The sequence below is a fragment of the Bombus bifarius genome, unplaced genomic scaffold (assembly GCF_011952205.1).
Source record: "Bombus bifarius isolate JDL3187 unplaced genomic scaffold, Bbif_JDL3187 scf7180000008169, whole genome shotgun sequence".
Lineage (NCBI taxonomy): Eukaryota > Metazoa > Arthropoda > Insecta > Hymenoptera > Apidae > Bombus > Bombus bifarius.
Genome location: NW_022884490.1, coordinates 360865 through 387766, shown reverse-complemented (window position 1 = coordinate 387766; position 26902 = coordinate 360865). Strand labels below are relative to the sequence as shown.

General features: G+C 44.9%; 1 protein-coding gene across 1 annotated transcript in view; it reads left to right on the top strand.

Annotated features, from left to right (window-relative positions):
* LOC117209276 overlaps positions 1–26902 on the top strand; it is a 220385-nt gene that overhangs the window by 91169 nt on the left and 102314 nt on the right. The window contains exons 3-4 of the mRNA XM_033451077.1: positions 10223–10393; positions 14397–14541. Coding sequence (XP_033306968.1) covers positions 10223–10393; positions 14397–14541 — 316 coding nt within the window. The remainder of the gene's footprint in view (positions 1–10222; positions 10394–14396; positions 14542–26902) is intronic.

Below are 26902 nucleotides of genomic sequence, written 5' to 3'. Positions count from 1 at the left end.
AGCGGGTGGACATCGTATTCGCTGCATTCAGCCATTCTGGCCGACAACAAGGATTCAGTTTCCATTTTGCTGTCCGAAGTGAAATTTCGTGAGCGTACCTTTCCAGTTTCCTGAGGGCTGTGCGCTTGACAGCCGACCCGCTAGAGAGGCTTGTCCAGAAAATCGGTCGATAGAGGATGCGTGGGAAGGGGATTCCTAGTCGGTTTGGGATTTCGTGACTTCTCGGAACCTCGGTCCATGTGTACGGATACTTGTGAACCGGCTGAACCTTATATGAGCCGGTCGTTCCGTTTGAGCACTCTTTTTCCACCTATCTATTTGCAGTTACACGCCACGTCATACCGTGTAGGCTGCGATCCTCAGCAGGAGTTGCTTCTCGGTGATGAAGGCACAGACGGAGGCGTACCAAGTATGCAGACGTCCAAAGTAATAACGCGTCGACCAGAGGATATGGTATGGCAAGACTCTCTTATTAAAAGGCATCGGTGGCATTTTGCGGCTGGCGCTACTTACGTCCTTAAATAACGACCACCCCTTCCATGTTCTATCTCGTGAGTTTTCTTTTCTCCTCTGTAATCTTTCGATTACGTTGCGTTCCAGGTTCGAGAAGGTACGATCATCGAGACGCCTGTGGTTTGTGTGTCTTTTAATTTCTGGGATTCTTGGATGATTGATTTTGAGGTTGTCAGGGCAAACCAATAGTCTGTTTATCGAATAAAGACGATCGTACTAATGAGAATCGAGCGATATGATTATAGGAGATTTCCTGCAAACTTGACAGTTATGTAAATTATTCATTGATCGTTCTGATTCGAAGGGAATAAGTAATCGAGTAAAATAGATTAGAGCGATTCCTTGGGATTATAATTGCTAAGCTAATTGCTTGTTTCAAGCTATTTGTGTTGCGCGAAAAGTCATTACTATGCAAATTGCGGTATACTTGGAAAATTTCTAATTGACTTACAAATAACGCGTACAACTTTTATAATAGCAATCCCTCGAACCAAAGTTGTTTCGATACATTATAAATTAAAGGCTGACAAATCGGTTTAGCTTATTGTTAGTCGAATCGAGGATAGGAGTGGCTGCATTGTTAAGGGCCAATTTTCCCAGCCAAGATTAAGCTTTCCAATCTCGGTTGAAGCGTCACGTACGCGCCGAGATTTATGAGTTCCAGCACGTGCAGATTTTTATTCAAGCGTTTCCCTTTATCCCAGAAGCATCGAGCATTTTCTATGCTTAGTACTAATTCCTTCATATCTCCAGCTAGTTTTCCAGTTCGAAACTATTTTTACCCGGATAACGTTTTTCTCCGTTTTGTTATACCGACCCTATAAAATTAATTTTCACTATATATATATGTATATCTGAATGTAAATAATCGAATAATTATTTTACAAATTACTCCGGTTTAAGTAAGTAGCGTGCGCACAATTTTAGCCAAGCGGCGCAGAAATTACCTGTCGGCCGCGTAATAATGCACAGACTAGATTTAACTTTAAAATTCAAATGTCAAGTCGTCGTTAGAGGACCCTTGTCCTGTGCCACCGCTGAATCATACGTCAGAACAATGAATAACGCGAAAAGGAATATTAACCGAAGAGAAAGGGATATTCGAATTCGCTTTGGAATCGCGATTGTTTGAAATCTGCAAGGCAGAAGAGGTTCCAAACGTTTATTTGGATTTATGAATCTTCCTGCACTTTTCCCATCGTGTCCCTTTCGCTTGCTCTCTCCGTTTCTCTGTTCGCCTTGCTTTGCTGCCTCATCTCCTTTGCATTTCCGATTTCTCCTTCTGTCTACCGCCTCCTTCTCTTTTCGATTCTCCGCTTCGTCGACTAAGTAAAACGTTAAAAGGGATAGCGTGGACGTTCAAATTAATTCTGATTTATCGCCACGTACTAATCCCGATGCTTTCGGGGCTTATCACTAACGCCGCGAAAGGTACACGCGCCGACCATTACGATCGATTCCACTGAATGTATACGTACTGTGGGAAACTTAGAACGAGAGCTTGCCGGGCAATAGCTTCGCTTTTTAACGAGCCGATACCAATTTATAGAATCGACGGGGATAAATTCATTAACATTTTCTTCTAGGCCATTACCTAAATTCTTGACATTATCGAACTAGTCGAATCCTACGTCTGGCTAATTTTTAATCAGATTTCAGCAATATCGTTTACACGCGATTGTTCGAAACAATTGGCAAGCTTAAATGATTGTCATAATTAACGTAACGCGAAATCGTCGTGTTATTTATGCTCGCAGTAAATACCGCGTACAAATCGCGGCGCGTGTAACTGCACAAGCCGAAGTTTATGTTTCCTGTCCCATATTCGACAGTCTGGTTAAAGGTTAAACCGAGCCCGCACCGGGAATCCCCGTGTCATTTGAAATAACGCTTTCATTTGGTCAACAGTTGGCCGAGCGAATGATTGATTGTTTGAACTCGAGCCAAATCATCGATTACGCCTGAAGGTATAAACGAATTTACTTGCCGTAACTGCGAACCAAATTAATTCAGCGGAAACAAAATAATACTCGACGATCCTATCAGGCTTACGTTTCTTCGCGATGGATAGCTTCTATCTTACGTTGTTCGCGTTCTCCTTTAGGCGAACTGGGATCATCACGGACCGATCATTCGCGTCTCATGCGGCCCATTTCAATCGAAACGAGATGTAACGTTCAGAATGCGTTCAGAATCTTTTTGATTATAATAGGCGGCCTCCGTTACACGCGTTAGCCAACGTCAGCTTCGTTACTTTCAGCCTCGCGTTTCAGCAACCAGAGCTTAGGGTGTAATTTTTCCTCGAGTCAAGGAGAAAGGCAATTAATAGGAGAGGAATTCCGGACAGATTTTCAGTTTAGAAACGCTCGCGTTTCAGCGCGAATTCCAACGATGCCGGACGAAACTGATGACAAAGTAAAATCGTAGGATGTCTTGTGTGACTTTCGCATCTCGGATCAACGTTCGAAACTTGCAATATAATACCCTGAATTTTGTGTATTCGCGTTGGTCGCTGTAACTGCGATCGATTCGTTTTTATTTCGAAATAAAATGGCGAAAGGTTCCCGAAAATATATTCTAAGCCTGGGCAGCTTCATGAATCGAAGGCGTTCCTCCTTTGGAGGCGAGAGTTTTTCAGTAGGTGTACCCTCAAGGAGAAGCTCGGCTCGGGAAGAAGCCATTTTCATTTAGTCGCTATCGGGGCTTCTATCTTAAGGACGTTTTTTTCACAACGTTCCGACGATCGTTTAGTTTTCATAGAAACTTAAGGAAAAAGATTGCCGCACGACGTAGTGGGTATCGTTAGCCAGGCGCTTTAACGTAAAAGTCTCCTGTAAACGTAATTTCGTTGCTGACCGGATTATCTCGTTAACAGTGTATCGATAAGAAACTGCTTTAGAAAATCGAGAACAACCTTAATTCTTCCTTGGCCGGGTTTGTTCGCTTCCCCTTTGGCTTGCTACTTTTTCCAAACTTCGAACAAGTGACCAAGTTGCTGACGACGCGAATCGATGCGTACGAAAATCATATGTTGCGTGGTAAAAAATATCGATCGGGCGACCTCGTGAAAATCGTTGCGTAAAATTCACAAGGCAGAAAAACCGATCGTTGGCTCGATGGCCACTTATCGAAATGCAAAAACTCATGGAAAATCCAGATAGATTTCTCGATTGGCCGATAACGAGGCAACTTAAAACTGCTTATCCTCGAGTATGGTAAGCCAGCATTGTTTAATTGTACGGTGTCGCGTAGAAATTTACGCGTTTGATTACGTGCACGATCGCACACGATTTTGCAACGATATAATCGGTGAGCACGATTACATTTATTGGGTTTAGCATGAGCCGTAGGGGCAATCAATTTGCTGCTTAAACGTTTATACGGTAAAATGATCCGGAATATACGAGCACGCGGCCCTTCGTCCCTTGTTATGGCAACCGGTAGACAAACCACCCTTCCGTTAAACCCTCGATCGTCGTTCTACCCCGTTCGTCGGGGGAAAATTCTGCCTCGTCGTTGGTTATTATGCGCACGAACGAAAATCACTTTGCGAACGAATACGGCAATATCGTTTCACGAGGACGTTGCGTACAATCTAATTTCTACGACGAAATAACTTGCCAGCCAAGTACACGCGACATTCTAGTCGTTACCCTGCTATTCGTCGAATTTATCGACGACCGTTATCGGCCAGAGAAAAGAAGAAATTTTGAGTCGTTTTGGCACGAGGCTTCCGAATCGTTGCTTTTTTATTCTACGTTATTTCTAGCGGAACTTTCTTCTCGGGGATTCTACGGTATAAGGAACGCGAGGCGAGCGCAAACTTTCCCATTGGTTCATTGGTTGCAAATCACGGACTGTACAATGAGGACAAGCTGATTAGTCGGTCGCTGTGTTTCCCGAGACCCGGTCGGTTACTGCCTCCACTTTAAGAGCTTCTTTCGAATCCACGCGCACTTTCCTTCAAATGAAACGGTTAATTATTTCGTCGGCCGAGCTTTACCGGAGAACGGGAAACGTTACTTTTAAACGCGCAGGATTGACGATGCCGAGAATCCGGATGAAATCCGAGGAGGAAAGTTCAGCAAGTTTCATCGCCGTGAAACATCACGGACGTTTCTTTCGTCTCTTTTATATTTTCATGCTCCGTAACTTTTTAATCGTTCCGTGAAAGGCGCCACGGCTGCGGGATATTCCGTTGCGATCGCGAGAATCTCTCGGAATTTCGATTTTTCAAGCGAACGTTCGTTCGTGTCGTAGACAGAGGTTATTGTGAGAGCAAATAACAGGATCCTCGGGTTATTTAATTAATGGAACAAAGAATCGGCAGAGTATTATGCTGCCGGAGTCTCGCGGAAACGTAATTGAGGAGGAAATAAAGTCGGGTCTTTTAGGAAAAGCGTGGAAGAGAATCTGGGCTACCGACGTCGAAACGAATCGGTTCTCGTTGATCCGCGAATAGCAATCCCCGAGAAAACTTCTGGAAGAAAGAGCAAGGAGATAATTTTAAAAGGAACGATGCCGGAATAAAACGCGACTGTTCGAAATCGAAGCTCAACGGTCGCTTGCCGCTTGCCGCCATTAATAAGCGCGGAAAGCGTGGTCTTGCCGTGGAAAAAAGCACCGATAAGGTGGCAAAGAGGGTGGAAACGGTGATGGGGACGGTAGAAGGATCCTCCTATTGTTCGAAAATACAATGTACGTTGTTACGGCAAAGCGCCGTGCACAGTTCTTGAGCACAATGGCCTAGGTAGGAGAAAGATAGCGACGGAGGAGGGGAAATTGTATGGCTGTGTACGGGATTCACACGTTGTGCACGTGTCTGCGTGTGTTCCTAGGTGAACATACGCCGGAGAAAAGCGGATAGAAAAAAGGAAAACGCGAGGATAGAAAGGAAAAGAGAAAGAGGCTGGTGTCGCGTATCCTGCCTCCGATTTGTTCGAGATCGCGAGCTATCCATTGGCTGCACATATTTTTTCGCTGTTCATTTTTCGCCGCCGATGAATTATAACAGAGGCTCGCGCCGGCCCTGGCCACGATCGGTTGTGCTTTTTATCAACGCACCGGTCTCTTCATCACGGCACGGTATTTCCGGAACGTATTCTGATAATTAAAGCGCGACGTGGAACAAGAGAGAACGAAAGGGAGCCCCACGCCGCGCATCAATGACGAACGGACAAGCACGACGATGAAAAACTCAGAATAATACAGAGATAAAAATAGAAATTCCAGGATTTATGCCGTTAATTTAATGTTTTGCGAAAGTTTTTTCCACGCCCCGTTTTTTTTTTTTTTTTCTCTCTTTTCAATAGCTGAAATATTACGAGGCAAGCAATATTTTTACCGTTCGAGAAACGAATATAGAAGCGCACGGGTCACACAGATTTTATGATAATTATAGAAGAGAATGAGAATCGAGACAATAGGGATCCGACGCGATCAAAAGCCGATGTCGCTCGCTTTGTAACCGTTCGAATCTAAAGCTTTTTCCGAGGCTGTTTAATAAAAATCGGGGAAACGCGTGGCCATTTGATCGCGGAAGATTTAATAAACGTTGCAATTACATTTGCGGTGTGCGCCCTTTTTACCTTCGACGTCCGAACATCGGCTACATCCTTTGAACTTTCATATTTTTACATCGCTTTAATCGTTCGATCCGGTGGTTACTTTGATGTAACAAATCCCAATAGATCGCGATACAGTCCTACGATTCCCATGTGTCCTGTGGGATACGCGTTTGTACTAGAACAAAACGGCTGCATTTTCACTTGTAGATGCTATGGTAAATTAGATAGTCGAAATATCGAGACTGAAATGGAGACAAAGCGATTCGACCCGTCGATAGAGAACGCAATTGTGCAAGTATCGATAAATTCATCCACATCGATTTCTCGAAGCGCGCGGTACGTTTTTTCACAAACGCATTTCCCCGCGTTTCTATTTTCCTGACAACGTCGTCACTCTAATTTGTTATGTTTCGTTCTGCTCGATTCCATAAAAATACCGTACGTTACCTTAATTGAATTTCGATCTTTTATTTTTCGTCAACTTTCGAACGAAATTGAAAGAAGAAGAAATAAAATAGACACGCGCGCGCGGTCGTCCTCAATTAAACAATTCAAAAAGGAAAGAAACTAATTAGCTATTCTGGCGTTTATGATATAATGGATAAGAGAAACTAATAGCCGACCTGGCGTACGAGTACGAAATGAAAAACAGACGGGAAGACTAAAAGAAAAGAAAAAAAAGAGATAATAATTCTCTTTTTTTGGCGCACGTAACGAATATGGAAGTTCAGGTTGAATAATACAAAGCAGAACTATCGCGTTCAAATCTCCGAGTGTGTATTGCGAAGAACATTTCGCAACATAGAGACGAGAGTCCTGGTAAAAAGTTGCTAACCAGGATCTCGATATAATAAGGTCGTTATCTCCGGTAAAAAGCAGGACATTTTCATCCGAATTAAAGTCGTTACTTAGGAAATAATTCGGCCGTTTTAATGAAAGCCCATCGAGAAACGTTTTCCTCACTCTGACGATTTCCACCGCGGTTATAAAAATAGTAAAGAAGCTACGAGTTTCTTGCGACGTTCCTTCGTAAGACAAAAGAAGATTCATTTAGCCAGGCTAACCATCCGTTTCTTGCGAAGAAAACGTTTGATCGAAAAATGAGACTTAAGAAGCGAAGTAAGCACTGTCTCTTGCTCGAGCGGGGAAAAAGGATCGGCAAATTGAATCGTTTAGACGGAATTTTCAACTATCGAGCTAGCTCTGTATCAATTTTATGATTACCCAGGCTAAGGTTATCGACCATCTTTCGATATTATCAAACGAAACAGACACCGTTTCTGCCTATCGTAGTGAAAATTCCTATTTAATTCGGTTAAAAGGTAAAATCGAGCACGGCGGTTAGCTTTGAATAGAGATGAAGGTATCACCTGTGCTATCCATGGAGACAAGGGCACATGTTTCGGATAGTGGTTGGTGGTCCACCTCGCAGAACGCAGATGGGTGGTGCACAATCGTACAAACGTATGTACGTATGATCTCGTGGCGTTCTCTCTCCTGCTTTCTCTGCAGCGCGTAGCTCCCTGAAACCGCTATCTAACAGTGACCATGCGAGTTCTCGTAGAGCATGGTGCATAGGCGCGGTATGGGAGCATTAAACGGGAGAGACAGGACGGTATCAGCGTCGGTGCAGCTGCAACTGCAGCTGCCAGATCCTCGGTTTTGTGCAATATCGTGCATTGTGACGATTTGAGCGTGTTCACGACTTCTACGCTACCATCGATTCAACCCCCGTAGGATAATACGAAGCAAGTTTTACAACGTTGTTTCCGTTGTTTTTCCTCCTTTTTTTTTTTTTTTTTTATTGGTTCCCTTTTGTTTTCAGAGAACAATCAATCTTCTAACCGTGTCGTTTCTAGTCGATAGCGGACCGTATACTTTTTATTTTCGCCACGGTTGATTTGTTTCCTGTTTTATTAAATCTGTTTTGATATTGCCTTGCAGTTTTCGAATCGTATCGGTTTCGAATGTTGCCGAATTTTATTTTCATTGGCGATCCACCGCGATCGTGTTATTCTCGCTGAAACTATTTCCCGCCGATCGGTTTCTGTTTCGCTTCGTTACGATCCGCAACTTTCCACGTATTACGGGATAGGAGATCGGTTGATACGATTATTTTAAAGTGGTACTAAATTGTCAGATTTAAATATCAAAGAGCGAGCAAGGTACCGGGTCAGAGTCGGTCAGGCCGTTTAAGGACAAAGCAGCGTTTCAATTTCGCAAATTGGCCGCCTAAGCATCTGCAATTCCTGAAAAGTTCCTAGGAGACGTCACTATGGTTTCAATAATCTTATGCCGCGTTCATACGTATTTATTTTGATATTTATTTGCCATTTATTCACCGAGAACGTTGTTTCTTACGAGAACGAAAGAGCGAGATATCGGCCGAGCAACCTTCCTAGACTACTCGCGCAACGATTTTAACGGTTAAAATATTTCCTCGTTAAAGCAGTTTCAACTCGCTCTCTTCCTCGTCTTTTTCCTGCTCGCGCGAGATTCCCCCGTACGCAGATTAATTAGTACAGCGTCGTTCGGAGAAAGAATAGGAACGAGAGTGCGCCTTAATTACTATTCCAAGACATCGTAAGTTTCGTAATAACCGTGCAGCAGCGGCGATGGGGTATAAGTAATGAATCCAGATGTCGTCGTCATCGTCGAATGTCAGATCGAAAAATAATGACCGAAGTGGAAGTTTCAATTGCACTTTTCCACCCGCTAACGGAATATTAGCACGGCTCTGCGATCCGATAATCTCGATTTATCTCGATAACAAATCGCGTCTGCAATACGATGCAGAAATGGAAAGAGAAGAGAGTTGCTAACCTGGGAGGAGGTGACCCATTTCTTTATCGCGACCAGCCTTTTAGACGTTGACTCGAAGGACGCCGATGATACGATTTTCGTTGGGTGAATTTTTTGAGAAGACTCGGCGAAGACGGCAACGTGCAACTTGTGGCATAGATTCGTCGCGAACCGATGAAAACGACGTTAACCATCGGCGGCGTCGACGTCGTCGCGACCTAATTTAAACGTTCCGTCGACGAGGAAATAAGAGTGCTGGTGCTGGCATGGCAGAGAAATAAAGGGAATGCCACCGGGGAGGAAAGAAGAAAAAGATTCGTACGAGTCGGAGTTCCGGCTACAAAGCGGAAAGTAAAATTCTCTGGCAGCCAGAAGTTAATGTTTAATTTAAGATAGAGCACTGACTCTTCGTTTGCCATCTTTCCACGGTCTTCTAGGAAAGTTATACCCGGTGTCCTAAAAGCCTGGTTTCCCGGATCGATTGGATTCTCGGCCGGCTAAGTAATGGCCAGGCAAAGTTTACGACGCGACTCCAGGCGAAATCACCTTTCTCAGGCGGCAAATTAATTTTTAACTGTCGCGAAACGAATATATCATGACGTGAAATGCCTCGTCTCGCATATATCGCCTTCTATAAGTTCTTTTTCGCGTTCAGCAATTTCGTAATGTAATATCTCTGTGTTCTTCCCTCGGGTGAAATTTTTCTAAGCGTGTACATTCCTCGCGTATCGCATCGACGACGACAGTCGATGGATCTTACCGTCGCGTCGTGGCAACAAGGAAAAGGGGTTACGTTTACACAGAAGGTTGAACTGTTGTTGCTGAAACGATCGAGGCACCTCGAGTGTTATCCTCGGTTTTCCGACTATAGGACTTCCCATTGCTCCCTACGGTGTAACGCGACCGTTCCATTCTTGCACGATAATCTCTCTGTCGAGCCTTGTTCGGCTCCCGTTACGCCCAATTCCTCGATGGGATTTCCCAGTCTTCGCAGCAACGCGTTACCGACGTTTGTCGCGTCTTCCACTAATTATTGTCCTGTGAAATATAATCCTGCCGAAACCACCGTACACGAGACACGTACACGTGCGACTTTGTCGATTCGATTTTCTTCTGTTTTCGTTTAATCGCACGCGCAATTACGGGCTTGTGTTTCGTCCGACGTCATTCGCACGTTCGAATTGCGCGTTTCATTTCCCTACCGTAACTGTCACGTGTTTACGAGAAGCATTTGATACGAGAGAGGTACGCAAAATTTATTCGTACTCGCGCCTCGTTAAGGAGACGTATTTGTCATCGGCAATGAGCATGCTTGCTTAATAATAATTTAACTGTTTCAGTGGCTTGTTCGACGGTGACAGTGACAAAGTGTCAAGCGGCCCTGCACACTCTGCAAGCTTTCCCTTTCTTCCGCCCAACGTGCCTCTGCAGGGAACCGCATGTAGATCCGGATTGCAACAGTTTTCAGAATTTCCTCTTCGACCACCCTTGCATCTACGTCTCAAAGAAAGGTAAGTTTTCATCGGAGAAAAATTTACATTTTTCGATAGATACTATCCGAAGGAATTGCAACAGCTTTCCGCGTACTTCAACGGGCCAGATACGATCGCCAATCTTTCCACGAATATAAAGTCGTCGAGTTTTTCTATTATCAGAAAATAGGATTCTATAGGCGGGAACAGAGGAAATCAATTAAGATCGATCTAGTCGCCGTGAAAAAGGGATCGAGCTGGACACGCGTTAATCTTCTAACAAGCGTTTAATCGCGAGGTCGTGATTGCAACGAGAGATTCCGAGCGAGCGTCGGGGAAATTCCTCTCGGCGGTCTCGGTCTGTCGCCCATCGACGATGCTCGGAAACTTTTAACGAGTCGTACACGCGCGACGTTTCCAATAATCTGTCCCATCGTTCGTTTCTTGTTTAACCTTAACTTCTATCTGGCGTTGTACGCACTCGAAGCAAGCCGCCAACCGGAAGAACGAGAACGTTGGTCGAAGCTCGAGCGTCCTCGAAAGCGGAATCCGTCCCGTTCGTCTTTACCTGAGAAATCGTCGACGATATTTACCGTTCGCATTCCCCGTGATTGCCCTTCGCACGAGCAAGATTATCCGAATGCCTTTCGACTAGCACGGAGCTTGTAGTCGGATATTTTTTACTAGGATCCCCTTCAGCAATACGCTTTCTCGTTGGATCGACCGGCACGTCTGTCGTCAGTAACTACATATTTTCTATTTTAACTCGGTTTCGCCTGGTTAGACCCTTCGGCCGAGGAAAATTGGAAATACAATTATTCTTATCTATTTTTTCGCATGTCACTCCGCTCGTTCACAACTGGGTCATGTAAGGTCGCTTTTCGTGCCCGGTACTCGCATCGTGTATTCGCTCCTCCATTTCTAATTCATCATCCGCGGTCATTCGATTTTTTAAAACGTCCACAGTGAAAAATCGCATCTCTCTGCTCTCTGTTCGATTGATACAAGATAGAGTTACGGTCATCGATCCGCTTTTCTCTTTTTCAAAATTCCCAACGAGGTGTCTAATTTCGGGATACGCTCGCGAATGCCGGTGTCGGTTAACCCTCTTAATTATTTCGTAGCCTCGACTCGATAATAGGATAGGCGATTTAATTCGGTCGAAACGCTGGCGCAGTATAGCTCGTGGATGAAAAACGAAGGTGGCGAGGCAGAGCCGGATGATCGTAGATGCAACACGTTACGCTCGGCGCATCGAGGCGAAAGCTTAGAACCGATTTCTTCGTTCTTTTTGCGATCTTTTTATGCCTCGTCGAAAGCTTCAAAGGCCTCGGCTGCATAAGCTACAACGCGTTGCTTTTCACTGGATTCTGGAACTGACGTTGACTTCGAGAGGAGGAGAACGCGCGGATCTTTGCGCGTTTAACGGAGGGAAAAGGGAAGAGCTGCTGCGTGCCTTTGCCAGGCCTCCTTTCTCCTTCTGCTTCTTTTTTTTTTCGCCACCCGGAAGCCAGTTCTCCCTTTTCTTCGTTTCCTTTTTTCGAAGCAGGAGGGCGAATTTAATCTCATTAAGTGCCGAAGCTTCCTGGTTTTCGTAGCGGCTGCGGCACGGGGCTTTCATTATCCGCGTTGCCTTTCCCGTATGACCGGCTTTCACCGGACCATACCGGCTTATACACTGGGATAAATGTAATTAAGATTCTGGCCAAACTCTTCTAATTGCTCGACTCATTACTTCCAAATTATTCCTGCTCCTTCGGCCTCGAGGATCGCAATGGCTCGCGTTTTCTCCTTCGTTCTTGATCTCTTGAAACATCCATCCTTCGCTATCTTATTCGTATTTGGCGAGCAATTATATTTTCAGTTACGTTGAGCATGTCGACGCTAAAGCGTTCGTGCGGGAGTTCGGTATATCAGTTTGACGAATGCTTTGGTAACCTTGTCGATCATCCATAAATTCCCTACACCGTCAATCTTTGCTCAAAGTATTTCTACTGCAAAGTTCCGCTTTTTCCTCTCCCTGTTTTAATAGCAAAATTATATTTCAAGGCGGAGTTCACGGGCGGTGAAATCTTGGCTCCTGACCTTAATTTATTTTTCTCTTAATTGCTTCCTTTTCGAGACATTTCCGTTTTCCTTTTGAAATTAACATTTTCACGTCCCATGAATACCGACCCTCGATTCCTGATCCTCTTTCGTTTCGCGTTTGCGGACAAATTTAATGAATATTTTATCGGTACAAAACGCAGCCGCCCCTAATATGTCATTGTCATTTTCCGATAAAGTACATTCGACGCGTATCAACTATCTGAAACGCGATTTAACACCGATCGAATGCTTGATGGATGTTTAGTCCGTTGGATAATTTTACCATGGAAACGAATCTATCGGAAACATTTATCTTTAGGTTTGCCCGTGACGTATCAGATGAGGTTAGGTTAATCGTAGGAAAGTTATCTGGTAAGTTGGCGGAGACAACGTAGCGGAAGTTGTAACGGACATCGTACGACACAAGAAAATTTGATCGAGGTGCCACTCAGCCGGACATTTCCCTTCGATGAAAAGAGAGGATCGGACGCGGCTCTCGTGCAAGAAACAAAAGGATCGCGATATCTTTGACTGCGGCCTCTTATATAACCTCCGCGCCATTGCGGCTTTTCCTACGGTCTCCATTGTTCATTTTCCCGAGGGCTCGCTCGTCCGGGCCGTCGAGCCTTTTGAGCATTTTCGAACGATTCACGGATAATTCCCAATACGCTTCTTTTCACTCACACTCGCTGTTCCAGCCGCGATCCTTCCACCCCCGCCCCTTACTACCTTCTATTCCCCAGCTTTCTCAGCTTTTCTCGCTCTTTCCCCTTTCGTTATCTTTCTCCTTTTTCGTTTTCACTCTTAGCGACGCCAACAGAATGCCTCTCCTCTTTCCTGTCGATTCCGCGAGACGAATTCTTCTCTTTATCTGGTCCTCCCTCTCGCCCATCTATCCCTCCATCTTCCATTATTCTTATTTCGTCGACTCTTCTTTTTTGCGTATATCTCACGCGCGTTTGCTAATCATTTTCACCTCCGTTCTTAATTTACAAAGCAGATTGTAAATGCTGCGACTTGACTTCTTCTTTCTCCGATTTTTATCCATTTTTCTTCAACTATCCGCTTACGAATCTCTCCGGCCTTAAACGAATTAATCCGGCGTTTAATTGTGATCGTTTTTGTTATCGCGGAATTCGTGAGCGGAATAAGAGGAGAGGGATGACGGTCTTTGAAATTATTCACAGGAAATTTCCGGATCCTCTTCCCTTTATCCGCGAAAAATCTCTCCTCGCCTCTTAACACACCCATCCGGACTCTTCTTTCCCCCTTTGATAAGAGAATACCTTTATTATTTTCTGATTCTTCTTTTTATCCAGACCCAGGCGCCCGCACCGGCGACTTATTCTTTTATTTCTCATTGGGTTTCGCGCAGATACGTCTTTTCGTTATATTTGTACGTCCGAGAGCCTCAATTTATTTCGCCGCGATTTCTAGGGCTGCGAACGGTACCATGAATTTTCTGCTTGCTAATAACGAACGGTAATTTCATTCGAGGAATTTTTTAATTACTCCACCACCAATTACCGCGCTCCTTTAACAAACGCGAGCTCAATGCACGCGTAACCCGTTCGTGTTTATTCGTTTCTTTCGAGCGAGCAAAGAGGTGTATCAGATTTTTAGTAGAATTTTTCGTCCATCCGTTCTGTTTAAATTTTACCTCTACTCGTCGCGTCGCGGGCGGTGACTATCTCTTTCGAAAAATAGTTTTCTTTTTTTAAGAAAGGAACATGTTTCGGTGTTTCATTTCCGTCAGCAACGATGCTATGTAAAACTTTAACAAACTGAACGTCAGATACTCGCAGACAATATTTTCATTTATCCCCATGAAATTGGCGAGCGTCGTAATTTTCCTGCCACACTTCTGGCCCATCGACGTTGTCACTTAGCAAGCCGTCGTTCAACGGAAACACGAACTGAAAATATTGCATTAACTTCTTGATGCTCGTTCCAGATAAGGATCCGTACGCCATCGACGCTCTGCCAACCTGCAATCATGCGCTGAGCGTCTGTTTACGCGGCAAATCGTGCAGCCAGATTTTCGAGGACTTCAAAAGCAACTGCAAAGCGCGGGAGGGCAAGTGCAGGATGGAGAGTCGGTGAGTGAAAACGTTGCATCATTACCATAGTTTATTCTACTTTTGGCGATCGAGCGAATGCAGGCGAACCCACACGAACGAACCAGCGGAAACCGTATGCCACGCGTTCGCCACGGGTTCGCCCCATTTTCCAGACGGCCGTAAGTCCGGAAGTCAATATTTACGTCCGCCTCTTCTCAAAAATGTTCCCTCGGAGGTTTCGTCGGCTTTTCCTATGCTCCTTCTATTCATAATTCAACTTAAAGAAAGCGTCGAGTGTTCCTTTTGAATGTCAATCAAAGAAGTAAATTTCTTTGCTTCTCGCGCTGAATTTCGTTCTTTGCGCCTCTGTATATCTATACGTCCTACCGTTCGTTCAGCCATTCACCGTTCGTCTTCAAACACCGACCAACTTCCCCTTTTTTCAATGTCAGTCAACCCACAGCCTACGTCGGACCTAATGCTTCTCCCTCGATGCCGACGGATTTCTTTATGAAGAGGCAGGTCGAGAGGTAGCGATGATACGTATTTTTTTTATCGCCGGTGGTAAGCGATCGCGCGATATTCAAAGGTTCGATACGCGGAGAAGTTTGACGGGGCTAATTCGAAGCTGTGATATGAGATTGAAAAGCAACGCGGCAAATCGAAACGTTAAGCTCCCTCGAACATTCAATCTCGGCGAACGTGCTGGTAACAACGAAAAGTTAAAGGGGAGTTGGCAAATGAAGTTCCGTTGTCGACTGACAGACCGCCTGACGTAATTTTAAACCCATTAGATGTACTGCTTAGCTTCCGTGTAGAATTTCTACGATCGCTCTTCTATTTCGATCAAATCGATATCGTAGGTGATATGGATCGTGCCAGAATACTTTTACCTGTATATAGTAGCGATTCAAATTAAAATGAAATTAGTACGTCGGTGTAGTTACTTATTTCGTGGTTACTAACGTTTATCGCGACAGAAATACTGCAAACGATATACGACAAGTTAACTCGGGCCTGTGATTCTTTCCGTGACAATGTTTTATAAAATTATTCATCGCGACCTCTCAATTTTACGCGAACGCTACGCCGGTATAATTTACACGTTCGTCCAACGTGTTGCATAGTGTGCCTTGACGGTACGTTTTAAATTAGTTAAGGCTAAAGAGACGCGTGCCGTGATGTGAAAATAAAGGAAAATTTATACAGCAACTTAATCTATCTTTATCTACGTCTTAACGTTAATACTCGTAGTTTATTCCAGATTTTCAAAGTATAAAAGGAACTTACAAAATCTGGATTAAACGGCAAATATATTACACTCAGTGTGCAGTTCTTAGCTTAGCATCGTTTCCCACGAGAAGATGATTATACAAGAGATCCATTTTATGGACCCTAACCTCAACGACCCTTCGACATTTTCGCGTTAAAGAAATCGATAGGCGTTATAGTTCAGAACACTTTTATCCTTCTCAGCCTCGTTTGCCTAAGATTTAGCACAGCGGAAGATCGGCCTGTTTCCACAGGTTTTTTCATCAGTCTGCTTCCCTTCTCTCCGCTCCGTCGTAAAGCCATTAGCGATCGAGCGCGTGTGCGAGCACACGCTTTTAATTACACAAGTTGCTGGCGCGTCGAAAGTTTACGACCGCCTCCCTTGATCTTTCTTCTTGAGTAATCGCCTCGCATTTTTCTTGTCACTTTCATCGTTTGACGTACCGTTCTATGATACGATTATTACCATTACCGAAGCTTTTCTGAATAGCAAAGCAAAGAAAAAAAAGGGGGGAGGGATACAAAACTGCGCTAACTGCACTTTATACGGGAATAACGCGTAAAAACTTGAACAATGACTTTCGTCGAAGCGATTTATAGCGAGTTCCAAGTACGATGCATCATCGTCTCGCTCGGAAAGCGGACACTTTCGTTGAAAAAAGCTCGTAACAATTTCTGAGTACGTTGCATCATCATTATCAACCGCCTCCTACTTGGTTGAGTTTTCCTGGTGGCGCAACGGAAGCGCGATGGTAAACGATGTTTAAGGTAACAACGCGAATGGCACGGTAACGTGGCCGTTAAAGGACGGTAAAACGAACGTGAAATCGCGAACAGTGTGGAAATACTAGCAGTCACTTTCCGCGAAGCAACCGATCCACGCACGGCCCGCCAACGTTGCATGCGACGCCTAAGTAATTTCTTCGCGGAAACGTTGTAACCCCTGCATCGTTCATAACTGACGCGCGTTCTCTCGCACCCTCCAAGTACGTGGCAGAAACTCGTTTCTTCCGTGAACGACTTCCTCTCGGTCGAAAAGGATAGCGGCAGAACGCGAAAAACATCACTACGCGGCATACAACGTCGAGCGGCACGCCGTTCCACCAACGTGGAACGTGTACCGGCCAAGTTTTCGGGCTAAAATTAATTAGACGTTTACTCGGCTCGGTGACTAGCGTAGAAAGTTAGCCGAGTTATTAATAAAACAGCGGAACGCGCACTTCTAATAACAAGTTTATGATTTGTTGCGAATAAACTGCGTTTGAATCGCCATTAAATTGCCACATTTCCATTGGCAAGGGAAGAAATTTGTCAACAGGGTGAAATTCGATTACTTGCTAATAAATGACATCGAACCTTTCTATCGCATATCGTCGTGTTTTCCTCGTTGGCGGGATAAATGCGCGAAATAAACGTTTGTGTCAAGAAGAATCGTCTTTTTCACCCCAGAATTCTTGTTACGCGAAAGAGACAGCTACTTCTCTTGAAACGTACGAATTCCTTTCGTTGCTGCCATTTCCAAAGGAACAAGTTATTCCTCCCCTGTAACGTTCGCGTGACACACAGCATAGAAGGGCTACTGTGCGCGATGCAAGCGAAGCGGTGAAATCTTATCGAAGGATTGGGGAGGGAAGAAAGGCAGAAACGATACGATGTTAAGTACAGGGAAACGTTTCACGTATCCTCTCATTGAAAGGTTCTCAATTCCGCTAATTGAACTGACAAATGCAATAAGAAGACGATTCGGTCTATTCCATCGTTTCAATTTCTATCCGCGTTTCCTTTCATTCTTTGACAGCTACATCTTTTTCTTCGTGCCGGTTACAGTTATTTCTGACAGTTTTGATATACGCTACTCGAAGCGATTAAACGAGAAGAGATACAAAACGACGTGCGGGATTCGCGATATCGCGACGATCGGTGGTGCTGTTGTATTATCGCAAGAGCTTGCGAACGGAATTTGCCGTATCATCTGCTTTACTTCAGCCGTTTTACTCGGATCTAGGCTTACAGATTAAGAGAAAATTGGAACAAGACTGAAAGACGATGATCAGGAATACGCTATCGGTTGGTTTACTTTTATAGAGCGGCACGTTGGATTGAATTTCAATGTTATTACGGACCGGGACCCTGGGAACGTGGATACAGCACGCAGAGAAAGTATTCCGAAACTTCACGGATTTCTTCTGAATTTAAAAACACGCGCGTGACGTGACTCGCGTATTTCTCTCATCATTTCATACCGTTGGTGTTATTTCACTGGAAATAACCCAGTTATTCCTCTACGATCGAATACAAAAAATTCATGTGTTTGCTCGAACGCTACGATAAAGTCACAAAGTCACAGCAAAAGATCAATTTCCCCTGCAAATGATAATTCTTCTATGACTCATAGAAAATGTATACGTGCTTCGATAGTGCGCAAGCACGAACTTCGTAAAGTGCGAAACACCTGTGTACTATTGGATTCTACGTGGTTCGTTCAGTAAGATTAATTTGCCGGGGTGCAAAGTTTCTCAGTTTCCTAGTCTCCTCTAAAATAAATTCGACGAAGTTAGCGGCGTTTTCCTTCTTTATTTCCGCGAATAGGTTGTCGAACATCCGCTCGATATGACAACGACCAGAGGCGATCCATCCGTTACGATACGTTTCTTGTTTGTTTAATTTATAAACCGGCAGAGTTCCATGCGCGGGGCCCCTTGCTTTCTAGGATTTGCGGCGATACGGGACGCGTAAGGTTCAAGAAGTGCGCGTGACCACAACTAATGATCCCGTTAATCTAATTAATGCTTGCCATAAAGTTCGCGGTTCGTTACGCCTAGTATAAGTAGACTCGCAGCGTTTCGCAAGAAAAGGGGACAAAAATAGCCGTGTTAGAGGCGACAAATATACGTTTGCCGGTTAAACTGTTCCTCGACTGTATCGCACAGGGATCAAGGTGGATTAAATTCGTATTCGGAATTGGAGTAAAAATTTCTGTTTGGTGATCGGTACGCGATATCGTTCGATGGGAATTGTAGCAGATTGCAGATTGATTTTTGTGGAAAGGAGACAGGGGTATATTTTTCATTGAACAGCGAGGCGAGAAACACGTGGATTAGCGAAATTGGTATTAATTAGCGGGCTGAGTTGCATCGAGGTTTCTACACAGGCTGATCTACCTGGCTTAACTATCCATTTTCGTGTTTCCCGAAACTTTAGATCCCGCGGGCGTAGACAGTAGCTGATTTTAACCCCTCGTTACCTCCTCTACTTCCATTCTTCCTCTACTTCCCTGTACAAGTACCATCAGAACATACAAGCGATAGGAGAAATACCCGAGGAAGATATCTTTAAGAAGATACTTTAGTTTCGACATAGTTCGAGACTGAAGGTATTCTGACTCGGATTACAATCGACGACAGGCCGACAACCACGCTATAAGACATTCGCGATGTTTTATAAAAAATTACTCTCGGTAGTAGTCAAACGAAACGTTTGAAACGCGCAGAGTTGCACGAACATTGAAACTAAAATATTCGCAGTTGTTGAAGCCTTTGGTTTAACGTTCGAAGTAAGAAGAAGCGAGGCTGAAAGACGGGGTAGTAAATAAATTCTCGTATGACGTTTTATTAGAAAGAGGCGAACGGGAAGCAGTCGACGGGTTGGAATTTTTTTCTCCCTCCTCCGTTGGTTGAAGATATTCATTTTTCAAGCGGCAATGCACCATCTTTTCTGGTGCTGAGTGGATCGTTTCCACGAGAGGACGGACAGGAGAATGCGCTTTCTAAAAAGCTACCACTTTCCCGCTCCTTTCGTCTGTCTTGACGAAGACAAACCTGCTTCCATAGCGTGATCCGGCTCGCGAGCCTCCGACCGAACACAACCTCTTGGAAAGTAAGAGAAAAGAAAGCGAAACGAGAGATAACCACTTATCTTCGGTACGCTCGCTTCGCGCGATACTGCTAGCACGCGCTAATGAAAACGTATCACACCGACGACTCTGTTCTGTGTCCGACATTTTGTCTCTCGTTGCGAGACATTCGTCGCGAAAAAAATCGAAGATTTTCGAATTTATATTCGCTGCAGTCAGCAAATGTATCGTCAACGGAATCTGAACGATGATGCGGATTTCCTGTGGAGAAACGCAGTCCGAAAATCAACGAAGAGTAAAAGTGGCTGACGATTAATAGCTACACGGTTAAGCGTATTTCTCGCGATCAAACGGAAAATAAAAGTATAGAGCGAAAGGGAAGCGGAGAGACTGAGACACCGATAGAAAAGTTGGAAGTCAGCGTCGCGTACAAGCTGTTGACATTTAATTTAAATCAAGTCGGAAGGGGAAAGTTTTGCGCTATCGATCCAAAGTAGTTACAAGAGGACAAGCAAGTAGTTAGGTCTGGTGAACTTTCGTCTCGCGACGTTGGAATTTCGTGCACGGGAAGTACCGGAAACGATGGCCAATGACGATCGTTTCGAAAAAATGAACGTCAATATGTAGCCTTCCAGGGGCAAAGAAACTTTCGTGGAATTTCAAAGTTGAGGAACGAAGGATAGCTTGGTGGAGAAGGATAGGTTGGTGGCGGTCTGGCGCTCGAGTAATGAAACCGGGAATGGCAGGGGAAAATCAATTTCTGCCGAAAAATGCCACCGGCGAACGCGTAATTAAGCATCGAGACTCGGGTATTTTTTAAATTAAATTTATACGAACTCTGGTCGCGCACTCGCGCGTCGCTCGCGCCCTGGTTAACTGAAAAGCGAAAATCGCTAAAAGTTCGGCGATGTAAAAACGAAAAGGAGATACATAGCGTTAAACAGACGGTGGTAACAATACCGTGGTACGATACGCGTCGCGTCCCATCGAAAATATTCACCGCGTGAAATGGCCGAGTTGTGTAGTACGTTAATTAGCTCTGCCACCAACTTCCCAAGGGATAGGAAAGCGAAGATAATTACGGACGTGTCGACGATACTGTCGGTCCCTGACGAAGGAGTTGACGTTTGAAAACGAATGGATTCCATCGACCAGGCCGGTGTTCCGCTATCGAGTTATCCTCGAATACTCGAAACGATCGCGCGTGACAAATGTTGCCGGCTCTTTCGACACTTCGTTCGACGGGGAGGCGCATTCGAAAATAAACACAGATCGCTGCCGAACGCGTTTGATAAACTATTTTAATAAAGGACGTACATTATATCTTTCATAGAATCGCCGACAGGTTAACAAACGTTTGGATAACAATTAAACATGCAAACGTTTCATTTTCCATATCTTCCAATGGAATTTCATAAATTCCGAAAACGAGGTAAAAACGAATCGGTTTGTAGAATCGCGCCTGTATCGTAGCCTTCGCGAAGAAAAATTATACGCAAGCGTAACGACGGACGAATTTCAAATATTTCCATATTTTCGTCACGCTATCGTTTCTCAGGAATTATTCCCGTCATTATCTTTCCACTTACCATGTCGACGTTCTTCCGGTCGCAAGACGTAGCAACCCAATCGTATTTAAGTCGATCTGCATAGAGGTATCGCGAAAAGCGTTCGGCACAACGCCGTCGAAACAGCAAGATAATTATTTTCGTTGGCGAACAGACCTTGCACGTAACCGCCGGTTCTCTGTTCCGTCGATAGTAAGAATCGCACGAAACTGCCAAAATGCCACTCGTGAATGTTACGGAATACAAGTGGCGGAATACGAGAAATAGGCAGCAGTCACGAAAAGAGTCGATCAGAGACGACGAGATTTAGACGAAGTGTCGTCGAGGGAGAAGATGTTATATCGAAACTCGATGAAATATCGGTATATTTATTTCTTGGGAAAAAAAGAGAAGGAGAAAATAAAAAGTAGAAAATAAGATTGCTCTCGGGGATTTCTATTCTTTAATCTCCTCCTCGAGGAGAAGCGAACGGGGCTTATTTCAGAAAAAAGGAGAAAGTGAAACGGTGGAGAGGCAAGCGGACGAAGAAGGATGGAACTAGGGGAGGGACGGAGGAATCGAAGTGCTCGATGAACGGCTAACGAGGTCCAACTTTGCCGGAAATGACGATGTACCGCTCCGCTTGGAGCTCGAACCGGTGACTTCAGGATCAAACCGCCTCTCTTTCGTTCCGGCAGTTGAACCGGTGTGAAATTGCCGGTGAATTTCTCCTCCCGTTCGGCTTGATAACCAAGAGATCCTCCAGACAAAAGAAACCTCCAGACCCCCGGATCAAAGTAATTTCAAACGAGAGAGCGAGAAGCAACGGCACCGCTGCGCATTTCACCATTCTGTCTTCGATTTTTCCCATTCTTCGAGGTTTGTCGGTCTCCTAACTCCCACTGACGTGGGACGTGTATGCGCGTTCTCACGCGAAGAGGTTAGGACGCGAGCAAAACGTTGGCAAACGTACAAGGAGCATAGGATAAAAGGCTCTCGCGGCCAAGTAAATCGAATCGGCCAATTCCGCGGGCGGAACTGTAAAAGCGCATCGATGCATCGTTGGAATTGTATATCGCGGTATTTCGCCAGGAATATGGGCGAACTCGAGCCTGTAAGAAACCGTCGTGCGGTTCTTACGGGAAATAAACGCGCCGACTGTCCGAACCATCGGAGAACATGGACGAATAATTCACAGAACCAGCCGTTTCTCTTTTAGCGCGATCTCTGCTACGATTCAGCCGGTTTCACCGTGCTTGAATCACGTGGAATTGCACGGAGGCAGGATTAGTAGAAATACCAGGATCGATGCTCCGGTATCAAGCCCTCGTATCGCGTCCAGACAGATTTCGAAAGCAGCAGATTTCAATAAATACTCGGAACACCGATACTTATGGAAAGTTCGCGCTGTGTATGGAAATTTCGACGTCTGGATTTTCTCGCGTGCTCGCCAATCCGGGAGCTCGTATCTTCGTCGGACAGAAGTCGAGTTGAATTGTATAGAGTTTAGGGCGTCGGGATAAGAAGAGGGGAAAGAGAAGGGATGGAAGTCGAGAAGCGCCGGTGGCTAAAGCCGATTGAAACAATCGGCGATCAGTGTTCGGTGATCCCACTTGGAAATGGCGAAGGGTTGGAAACGAAATCGTCTTGACATCGAACCTCACCCCCGCGACCATTCTACTCGAACGATTCGTGTGCTCGAGGCGTCGACTGACTAAAATTTCTCGCAACTGCTGCATCTCTCTTTCTTTCTCTCTCTCTCTCTGTCTCTCTCTCTCTCTCTCTCGAGTACACACGACACGACAAGGGAAACAGTTTCGAGTAGTTGTTGTTTGCTTGTCACGTCGTGCATTGGTCTATATTTTTATCTCATTCGGCCCGTCTTTTATCAATCGATTCGGTCGACCTGATCGATAGTCGAAATGTTTGTAATGTTCGTTAGATTTCGTAGAACAGATTTCGATGACGAAAACCGCATTATTTCCGATAGAAATAAATATGGACGAATGGTAGCTGAACGTTGGTGTAAAATTACTGACCTCGTTTAACCGGAACGGACAAAAGATAATTACATACTAGCGATATTGGAAGATTAACATTGCGCCAAATGATCGATGGAACCATGCGCTCTCCGCTCGATCAGGATTACATCGGAGTCGATCAAATTTCGGAAGGTTATGAGCGATGATACGTGTGGAGTATTATGAACAAATAGTAAATTAAGTCAACGCGATTCGCGAGGATCTTGGCCGGGCTTCGATAGGCGATAAAACACGTCGGGCTCGATGGGAATGAATATTTGCACGTTGGTGAATAATTCAGAACGATGGAAGAAAACAGGATTCGCTGAATAATATGCAATCGGTGAAATGTTTCGCTGCATGCGCGGCGTGCACTTGAAAACTGATACGTTTGATAACCCACAGAGGGTGCATTCGAGTGGATAAATGCGTTATTGGAAACCAATCGGGAGGATAACGTAATTGTTGAAGTGTGTGCGTGATACAGAGAGAGAGTTGTCATAACGGGCCGGCCCTTTAACGTGCTCTAGGAAAGGTAAAATCATAATATGTACAACGGATGAACGCCATTCTATATTTACATATTTATTATTATTATTTCCAGCGATAATTTTAATCATTCGCAGCGTCTACTCGATGGCTCGCGATTGCCTGCGAATCGAGTTTCATTCACAGCCACACAGATAACGAAACTTTTAAAGGGAACAATTATCTCTTTGATGTCTGGTTATTTTAGATTCTTTGCCTTGTCACGCAGTATCGATAGCTTGCCGTACGAACGAAACGCAATATTTATTCGGTTTTTAATTTTCCAACCACGTTTTCGGATCGCCATAGTACCGGTCTCTCTTGTGTTTTAATCGTCAAACGACGAAGCCGAAAATGAAAATTAAGAAAAGCGGAGCACGGAGGTCGTGAAAGGGGTAGGTAGGGGTGCGAGCACGAATCGTGAAAATGGAAACGAGAATGGAAAGTGGGCGAGTAAAATGCTATCCACCTGGGGGCCGGATAAATATTAACTCTTTTATAAATATGAAACGTGGCCGGAACTTCCTCTTGTTACGTCAGCTGGATAAAGAGAGTCGTGGGCAGGACGAAGGAAGATGACGAAGAGACGAGTGACTACCGATTGGAAAGAGAAACGATCCTCCGGAGATGGACGCGAGGGGTGAGACAAATAAGCAGAAACAACAAGACAAGCTCCATACTTTCTGCATGCGGGAAGAAAGAGAGACCAAACGAAGGAGAGAGAAAGAGAGGCTGACGTGTTGGAGAAATATCGTGGATGTGTGTGTATGTGTGGACGGGCACGCAGAAACAGGGAGATAAATTCCTGCGGATTGCATGGAATCGGCAGAGCGGAGTTTATTTTACGGCTCCGGAGAATATTCCTGTCTCGATGTAATTGTAATGATGATTTATCGCGATAAGAGAATCGATTTTCTTCCGGGATTTGGATGTTTCTGCGAGCTGAAACGGAACCAAGGGTCCATTATATCTCGTGGACGTATATTTATACTCGAGGATGTGTTCGCGCGCTGTTCGCAATATTTCTCGGCAATCTTTTTTCGTCAGAAACCTTTTCGACTTGAGGAAGATTACAAATTCTGATCAAAGGATTCATGACTCGAGTATGAAGGTATCTCGGTGCACCTGGTCGATCGCCGCGATGTAAGCTCGACTAGGTACAACTCCCGTGGTGTGAAGTATCGCTTGTCGGAGTTCACGCAACGGTAACATCTTCTACGTGGATTGTCATTAATTTTCTACGTCTTTGACTACAAATACTTACGTATATACATATATGGGTACTTCATCGATGCGCTCGAACAACAGGAAATTTGACCAATTTTCGATATCAGTTACATCGGTTTAACAGAAACCGCTTTAAATGGAACGCGATTCCGAAAACGAGGACACTTAGATCCGGTAGCGATTAAACACCGACGAAAGAACCCTGTCTGCCGCCGAGGATCACGAAATTGCAGCCGTTTCAGTAATCATCGACATATTGTAGCCGAAACTCGAACATCGGGGTAGCAGAGGAAAGGAGACGGGACAGGTTAGCGTTTAGCAGCGTACAGCAGCGTGTAGCAGTGAAAAGGACCGTCGGAACAATTAGCGCGAATTCCGCGTCTGATGCAGTTTTCGCGTCCGTCCGATTGTTTTGGCGCCGTTGAATTTTCCGGGCACGGCCGTAGGAGGCTGGCACGGCAGTTAAGCCGAATTCACACCAGAAATTAGTGCCCGGTTCGAGTCGTTCACCCCTCGGTCACAACCTCCCCTCATCGGGGACTCCGCTTGAAACTCGAACCCGTACGAGGAAAACGTCCACGACCTCGATTGTTTCGGGCATGCAAAAAGGAAAAAACCGCGCTATAGGATTTCCATTCCACCCGCCCCTTCCACTACCCTTCTACTCCTATTCCATAGTATTCGCAACCCCGAGAACGAGCATAGTGTATTTTTTTCGTTCTTTTCATTTGCCAAGTCCGTAGAAACGGTGGAAGTTCATTTGTCAGCCGAATAACATCCACGGACTGATACGTCAATCCGAAATCGAATTAAAGCCGAGGAGCAACGTCACGAACGTCAGTCGCGGTATCATCTATTTCCAACTTTTAAGCGACGCCACGCTCGGAAAAGTCAAGAATATTTCTTCGCAAACAAGACATCTATCTTTCATTCTATCGACCCGTGCTGCTTCGATCTTCGCGGTCGTTTCGCTCGAAAGTTCTCCAAGAACTTTGTCTCGTCGAACGCTACTGCAGAAAAATTTGCACAATCGAGGAACATCGACTCTCCCCTCTGGCAACATTAGTCGCAGTCTCGGCGCGAAATCTTACTTGCAGCGAAATCGCGGTCCCGCGACCGAATGAAATTTATGTCCACGTTGTATCTTCGGCATTCGCGATCAAGTCGAAGCTGAAAGACAAGCCGAGCACGTTTTTCTCGCCTACCAAACTCGACCTTCGAATTATCGCCATTCGGTTCTTTTCACGCGAATAACGTCGAACTTTGACATTTCCAGTCTTCCTTTTTTCTTTCGATTTCAATTTGCTAAAAATTAGTAACGAACGCCACTACGTATATATCAAGTGCTATAGTCTCTCGAAATCTCGAAACGTCGAAGCTTTGCGAGTTCGCGAGCGATCGACGCAACGGCGAGTGAAAAATAAATTGGGAACGAGTAACTAAGTTTCACTTAGGTAGAAAGTCCGTTTCAATGAAAAAGGGGCGATAGTTTCGGATTCAAGCAATTAACTCGCGTGGCACCGTTACACCGTTATATACACGCTGCAACGAGACCAAGACACTCCAAGTCCGCTGTAATTGTGTTCGTTAATTAAGATTACGATCAGGACGAGGCTGAACGTCTGACCTGGTTCTCCCAATGTTCGTCAATTTTGTAGAGACCTAGCGGCACGGCGAATCCGAAGAATTATTCGGAATAATACGTAGCATCGTGTGCATCGTAGTTTTTATTCTCGCTCGTTTTTCTCTTCTTTTGTTTCGTGTATACCGTGCTTTTCGTTCGAATCGCTCTTTCCAAAGCTACACACTCGGTTTCTTCTTTTCTCTCCGCTCCCTTGAACTTCGCGTTCACTGATTGTTCTTGAACTCGTTCGATAAACAATACAACCGCTACAGGGTCGATTAAAATATTGGTCAGGTAGTTGGAGTGCTCTGGCATTGGTGTGTCTATG